At 50.1% G+C, this 7,769-nt stretch overlaps 1 protein-coding gene across 9 annotated transcripts in view; it reads left to right on the top strand.

Annotated features, from left to right (window-relative positions):
* Positions 1–414: 414 nt before the first annotated feature.
* Positions 415–7,769, top strand: part of FAM193B (family with sequence similarity 193 member B) — a 39,024-nt gene continuing 31,669 nt past the window's right edge. For 2 of the 9 annotated variants that reach the window (XM_066344571.1, XM_066344567.1), the window contains exon 1: positions 415–771. In XM_066344571.1, the coding sequence (XP_066200668.1) occupies positions 559–771 (213 nt within the window). In that variant the 5' untranslated portion in view covers positions 415–558. Of the gene's footprint in view, positions 1,559–1,640; positions 1,833–7,769 lie in introns of those variants that run through there. The other 7 variants (XM_066344569.1, XM_066344566.1, XM_066344573.1 and 4 more) reach the window with 6 other exon arrangements.

Below are 7,769 nucleotides of genomic sequence, written 5' to 3'. Positions count from 1 at the left end.
TGAACTCGCAGAGGACCACACATTGCAGATAAAGGCCTGAATGATCCCTTCGTCTCTTTCAGCTCAGGCCGTCCACAAGCCCATCTGGCTGATACTGAGTGACCATTTTGCCTTTAGTAGCCTCGACTTTCCTCCACCACAAAATGAGAACAATCGTACCTGCCTCTCTGTGTGAGAACGAGAAGTCAGGTGATGGGTATGAAAGAACCGTAGCACTACAGAAATTAATTTACTCATCCATTTAAGTTATGAGACGACTTCAGCCGCGCAGCGCGGTCACCACCGCGGACACCTTCGCCCCCGGCAGCTTGCGGGGTCGGGAATGCGTCTTCCCACCACGTTCTTTCTCCCACGGAACTCCGGGAGGTAGCCTTATTCAAAATGGCACAGACTGCCTCAGGGGCTAGTGCGCCGGCGCGGGCACCGCGTGCCCTCTGACCTGCTGGCAGCGACGGAGGGGGAGCAGGGCGCCGCCATATTGGCTGTTGTTCTGAGAGGGAAGCGGCGGCGGCGGCGGCGGCGGCGCAAGTGGTGCGAGGGAGAGGCTCGAGCAGCAGCATGACTCGGAGGCGGAGCAGGCCGGGCGGCGGCGCGAGCCGGCGCGAGCGGGCCCGGGCCGCGGGGCCGCAGAAGCCCCAGGCACCCGAGCCCCCGCCGCCGCCGCCGAGCTTGGAAGGGGGAGCGGGTGCAGGGCCCCCCAAGACGCCCGCGGAGCCCGACCGCGACGGCACCAGAGAGGAGGACGAGCCCACGCTGGCGCCTGGCCCGCAGGTAGGAGCGAGCGAGGCGAGTTCGGCAGCTCCGGCGCTTTCACCTGGCCGCAGCGGGGCCCGGACGGGTTTGGGGATGGACTGTCTTTTCCCCAGGGCCGGGGCTGAGTGAGGCTTTCTCCGCCGAGGCAGCAGTGCAGGCTGGATCCCTCTCTCCAAAGCCGAGGCACGGCCGTCTTCTTCCCGAGCCCAGGCTGCCTACCGCCTCCCGGCTGGCGCAGGAGCTAACCTGCTGGTCCACCCACACCGGGACTGGGCTCCGATCCTGAGGCCACAGCCTCGCCTTGCCCCTTCCCCGGGCTCGCCCGGTTCCCCGCCTGCCCACCGGCCGTCCCGGGGCGCTGGAATCTGGAAGGCTGCAGCCTCTTCCCGCTCCCACATGGGAGCGGTTCCACCCTGACCCTTACTGCCTGCAGCCGCTGTGCCCTCCGCAGCTGTGCCCCAGCACACATGTCCGCTGGGGCCGCCCTCCTCGCCCTGCCCCGCCGAGCAGCTGGAGCAGACAGCCAGGCTGTCCAGAAGACTGGTGAGGCTCCTGCACTGAGCTGGAAACCCAGCAGAGCCAACCGTTTCTCTCCTCTGTATCCCTGACCCACGAGACGCCTGCCCCGACCCTCAGAGCCTTGGGCTTGGCGACTTTTGCTGAGAATGAGCAGTAGGAGGAATCGCCAAAGCTTCCAGCTTGCCACCTGGAAGAAGGTCACTTTCTCTTGAGCCAAGGAGATAATGGGAGGTACCCTGCCAGTGTTCACTGAGAGGTCCGGGTGGCATGAGCCACAGTTGCTCAGGTAGGGTTGTGGCACCTGGGGCTGGGTGGCTCGCCCTAAGCTTGCTTTGACAAAAGAGTTTTGAGTTGGTCTTTTGGCTGAGCCTGCCAGGGAAGGCAGGCTCCTGCAGGAGTCTTGGAGGGTCGGACGCGGCGCCGGATGAGGCTGAGGCGTGGCTGAAGATGCATTTGGCTCTGCAGACACTGCATCGGGCAGCAGGGGACTCTGGGAGGCTGGTGCAGCTGGAAGGCATGGCTCTTGACAGCCTTCTAGTAGAATCTCTGGAATTGTGCATGTGAGTGGGGATGCCATTTGGGGTACTATTCCCAGAAAGCCTTCCCTCACCTCCCCAGTTGTGTGAGGTGCCCCTCTGTGCCCACAGCCCCTGTGTTCCCCTCTGGTATTACTCCCCATTCTGTGATGAAACATTCTGTTGATGTGTCTGTTCCCCACACTGGACCGTGAACTCCACAGGGTCAGTCTATGTCATCTACCTGGTCCTGCTGACATGGAGTAGAAAAAACAAGATGAATGAGAGAGAAAAATGAATCCTTTGAGAACCTGTGCTTGTTGTAACCCAGTTTTGATGCTAATCTCCTTTGTGTCTCAGATCACAATACGATTTTTTTTTTTTTGAAGCTGGAAATGGGGAGAGACAGTCAGACAGACTCCCGCATGCGCCCGACCGGGATCCACCCGGCACGCCCACCAGGGGGCGACGCTCTGCCCCTCCAGGGCGTCGCTCGTTGGGACCAGAGCCATTCTAGCGCCTGGGGCAGAGGCCAAGGAGCCATCTCCAGCACCCGGGCCATCTTTGCTCCAATGGAGCCTCGGCTGCGGGAGGGGAAGAGAGAGACAGAGAGGAAGGAGAGGGGGAGGGGTGGAGAAGCAGATGGGCGCTTCTCCTGTGTGCCCTGGCCGGGAATCGAACCCCGGACTTCCGCACGCCAGGCCGACGCTCTACCACTGAGCCAACCGGCCAGGGCACAATATGAATTTTAATTAATGAAAATATCACTACTTATTCAGTGTGAGAAACCCCACCTTCATCCTCATCACCTACCCTGGGCAGAGACTAGGATGTGACTACCCCGATTGGACCTCACCCTCACCTGGTCTGATCTCTGACCTTGAAGCAGCTTCTCTTCTAGCTTTTTCTTTTCTTTCTCTAGACCCGGTGGGAGTACTGTTACCCAAAAGGGGAGAGTGGGGGAGGGAGAGCCAGGGATCTGTGGTCTTGGCTCCTCACTCAAACCATACAATAATTTAGAGTCCTGTGCCACTTATCCAGCCTATAATATTTATGACCAGAAAAGAAAGTTTGGATGGTGGCTTAATCATTTAGTTTTTATTTAGGATGCATCTTTCCTCAGAGCTACAACCTTCATTAACATATGTTTCTACAGTGTTCTTACCTACTTCCCTGCTTGCTTGATCTTCTATTTCATTCATTTTCATGCCAGGCGCTTTACATACCTAACTTTTAATCTTCCCACCAGCATTTAGCACAAATGTGATGAGTTAACTACGGTATGATTATTGGTCTGCTTTTGCTACATAAACTCATTGTGCAGGAACCTGTCAGGCTCCCATATACCCCATGCTTGGTGCTTAACAAATGTTAATGAATGAACTGAAGGATATAAATACTATTACCCCATTTTTCAGATGAAGGAACAGAAACTCAGAACAACTAACATTTGCCCTAATAACTCACTATAGGCCTCAACGTGCTCTCCCCCACCCCCGATACACACACACACACACACACAGGACACTCTTATGTACTATGGGAGATTTAACATGGTTTTTTGTTTTGTTTTGTTTTGTTTTTGTATTTTTCTGAAGTTGGAAATGGGAGGCAGTCAGACAGACTCCCACATGCACCCAACCGGGATCCACCCAGCATGCCCACCAGGGGCCGATGCTCCGCCCATCTGGGCCGTAGCTCTGTTGTAACCAGAGCCATTCTAGCACCTGAGGCAGAGGCCATGGAGCCATCCTCAGTGCCCGGGCCAACTCTGCTCCAATGGAGCCTTGGCTGCAGGAGGGGAAGAGAGAGACAGAGAGGAAGGAGAGGGAGAGGGGTGGAGAAGCAGATGGGTGCCTCTTCTGTGTGCCCTGGCCTGGAATTGAACCCGGGACTCCTGCACGCCAGGCCGACGCTCTACCACTGAGCCAACTGGCCAGGGCCTAACATGGGTTTTTTGTTTGTTTGCTTGTTTGTTTGTTTGACTATAGCCACAAAGAGGTGCAACAGACTGACAGATTCTCTTCTAATTGTGCCCCACTTTTTTCCCGGGGAGGGGGTTTCTGGTGCCAGAAGCAGGTTTTTGTGCCCTGGCAGAAAACACCTGCTGAAAGGATCACTCATTGCCCTGCCCACAAGTGAAGATCTTTGGCTCCCACTGCCACTTATAACCCTGTCTGAGGTACACAGAGTGAGTAAATAAAGTGCAGGTGCACAGAGTGAGTAAATAAAGTGCAACTCAGTGTTCTATGCTGAGCTGAAACTCAAGATGGCAAATCAGATCATTTCTAGTCCACAGACAGGTTCTAATGTCCCAAGTCATACATTGTTTTGTTTCTGGTTTTGTTTTGATTTGAACCAATATTTTAAAAATTGAAAGGTTTCCCACAAAACTGGATTTGTGCCATCTCTTAAAACTCTAAAAGTTTGTTGCTGCTGGACCCACTTTTCTGTGAGGCAGTAATCTACAGTCTGAGTAGTGTCGCCTCCTCTAGTATGTGAAGGACACCTGATTTGTGCCAGGCACTGGGCTAGCTGGGAGTACAAAATTAAATCAAACAGCCTGACCAGGTGGTGGCGCAGTGGATAGAGCGTTGGACTGGGATGCGGAAGGACCCAGGTTCGAGACCCCGAGCTCACCAGCTTGAGCGCGGGCTCATCTGGCTTGAGCAAAGAGCTCACCAGCTTGGACCCAAGGTCGCTGGCTCCAGCAGGGGGTTACTCAGTCTGCTGAAGGCCCACGGTCAAGGCACATGTGAGAAAGCAATCAATGAACAACTAAGAAGTCGCAACACGCAAGGAGAAACTGATGATTGATGCTTCTCATCTCTCTCCGCTCCTGTCTGTCTGTCCCTGTCTATCTCTGCCTCTGTAAAAAAAAAAAAAAAAAAATAAATCAAACATAGTGCCTGCCCATGAAGGGCTCAGGATCTAGAGACCATATGTATAGTAATTGCAATAAGGCTAGAAGAGCTTCGCTTCCTCTGAGTTAAGGTTCATAGACCGCTCACTTTGGTTTCATCAAATCCCCTTCACTCATTTATTTGCATAACCTTTACACATTTTAATACAGCACCTTGAACTTAATAGGGATCCCAAAAGTCTACTTCCTATTGTTTCAGGCCACTAATCTACATTGATCTGCTCTCTATGAACCCAAATTCTCCTTTACTTCACAAGAAGACAAATAGTTACTGCCCTATTAGCAAAGAAAGAAACTTAAAAGTAGTTGAAGTAGGCGTAAGAAATAGTGTTCAGCGTTACAGACTTGGGGTGAACTCTAAGCTCAGGTTCCTTCTAGCTTTGTGATTCTGGGCATGTTCCTCTCTTCTCTAAGCCTCATCAGCAACTTCACAAGAGAATGTGGAACAACCCACATAGCTCCGACTACATTGAGGCTCACATAAGAACAGGAGTCAGAGGTACGCAACAGGAACTGTGTTGGATGGCCCTCCAAAGTCAGTGTTCACACCTTACACCTCTGCTGGTTGTCTTTAGGTTTCTCTTGGACCACTCAGCTTGTAATCCAGGTGTGCACTCTCAATAAACCCCCAGAAGAGTGCTAGACTTGAAACCAGCAGTTGGTGGGAGTTGAGCTCATGCTGCCCTTCCCATCTCTGATCTCCCTTTAGCATCCCCTGGGGCTCTGCCCAGTTTAGTTTAAAGGGACCCTAGATACATGGTTGCCCCACTGCTCAGAGTTAAACCTGTTCCCTCAAGGGACTGGAACAGATGATCAGTCAGTGTCATTATTAAAACCATCTCATTATATTTAATCCAGCAAGCATTATGACTTCTGTGCCAGGGTTTTTATTCAGGACACACAGATACCCAGGGACCTCAGCCTTAAAACCATGGCCACCCAGCCTGGGCACTTTCATTGCAAGTAGGGGGAAATAATACTGAGAGAGGATCCCTGATGCCTGATTCTTTTTTTTTGTAAGCCAGTAGAGATTCACTATGTAGAAATGCCAAAAGGCCTTTGAAGATGAAGACTTATCTGCCAAGATTTTTTAAATTTTAATTTCTTTAAAACATCCCAGAGTTATAAACTCAATATCTGCTATTAGATGAGCTATTAAGATCCTAATAGCTTTACTTACTGAACCTAGAATTTGTGAGAATAGGGTTTATGTTTTAATTCATTTCTGGGATATTTATTGTGCATTCTCAAAAAATGACTTTTAAGTTAAATTACAATAAATCATCTGACCTGTGCTGGCACAGTGGATAAAGTGTTTACCTGGGATGCTCAGATTGCCAGTTCAAAACCCCAGGCTTACCCAGTTGAGACACATGTGAGAAACAACTATGAGTTGATGCTTCCCACTCCTCCCCCCCCCCCCCTTTACTCTCTTTCTCATCTCTCTCAAATCAATACATAAAATAAATGAAAGCCCTGGCCAGATAGCTCATCATCCCGGTACGCTGAGGTTGCCGATTCAATTCCTGTGTCAAGGCACATACTGAAGCAATTTGATGGTCCTCTCTCTTTCTGAATAGATAGATAGATTGATAGATAGATAAAGAATAGAATAAAATAATAGAATAGAATGGGTAGGCCTGACTGGTGGTGGCACATTGAATGAGCGTTGACCTGGGACTCTGAGTTCATCCAGCTTGAACGCAGGGTCATTGGCTTGAACGTGAGATCATTGAAATGATCCCACATGTCGCTGGCTTGAGCAAGGGGTCACTGGCTCAGCTGGAACCCCCAATCAAGTAACATAGAGAAGCAATCAGTGAACAACTAAAGTGCCACAACTACAAGTTGATGCTTCTCATCTCTCCTTTCTTATCTCTCTCTCTCTCTCTCTCTCTCTCACAAAAAGGAATGCGTTAGGTTTCTACCACTTTGTTCTTACCTGCCCCCATTGCTGGGTGAGGCTGGCAGTCATTCACTTAGGCCCTTTGCACACTCTATGCCCAGTTTTCCTCTTGCCTGACCTGGGTGTTCATTTATTCTGCAAACACAAGTGGACACCTGATCTGTGCCAAGTCTGGGGATGCAGAGCGAATCAGACATGGTCCCTGCCCACAGTGGCCATGGTCTAGAACAGTGGTCCCCAACCTTTTTTGGGCCACGGACCGGTTTAATGTCAGAAAATATTTTCACGGACCTGCCTTTAGGATGGGACGGATAAATGTATCACGTGACCGAGACAAGTGTCAAGAGTGAGTCTTAGACGGATGTAACAGAGGGAATCTGGTCATTTTTTAAAAATAAAACATCGTTCAGGCCTGACCTGTGGTGGCGCAGTGGATAAAGCATCGACCTGGAAATGCTGAGGTCGCCGGTTCGAAACCCTGGGCTTGCCTGGTCAAGGCACATATGGGAGTTGATGCTTCCAGCTCCTCCCCCCAGTCTCTCTCTCCCCTCTCTCTCTTCTCTCTAAAAAAAATGAATAAACAAAAAAAAATAAAATAAAATAAAAAAAAATGAAATAAAATTTAAAAAATTAAAAAAAAAACTTTTAAAAAAAAGAAAAAGAAAAAAAAACATCGTTCAGACTTAAATATAAATAAAACGGAAATAATGTAAGTTATTCTTTCTCTGCGGACCGGTACCGGTCCGCAGCCCAGGGGTTGGGGACCACTGGTCTAGAGCAGTGTTCTTCAACACACTGATCTAGAGACACACATATATAGTAATTGCACTAAGGCTAGAAAAGCATCGCTTCCTCTGAGTTAAGGTTTAAATCCTAGATCCTAGTACTAGTCTTTGAAAGTGGTTTGGCCTCTTGGTTTGTTTTCTCTTGTTTAAAATGACAGTGATGCCAGGCTCACTTTAGAGTTCAGCCAGTACTGCATGTCAAGGCCTTAGCACAAGTAATAGCTATGATTATTATACATGCTGGGTACTGAGTATGCACAGATGTAACAGCCTAAAGAAGGCTTTCAGAGCAGCTTCAAGGTTGAATAGAAATTCTTCCAGACAACAAGGTGGGAGAAAGTGTCTAAACCAGTGGTAGTCAACCTGGT

The sequence above is a fragment of the Saccopteryx leptura genome, chromosome 6 (genome assembly GCF_036850995.1).
Source record: "Saccopteryx leptura isolate mSacLep1 chromosome 6, mSacLep1_pri_phased_curated, whole genome shotgun sequence".
In the NCBI taxonomy this organism is placed as follows: domain Eukaryota; kingdom Metazoa; phylum Chordata; class Mammalia; order Chiroptera; family Emballonuridae; genus Saccopteryx; species Saccopteryx leptura.
The sequence above is the reverse complement of the archived record's forward strand: the minus strand, read 5'-3'. Positions and strand labels throughout refer to the sequence as shown.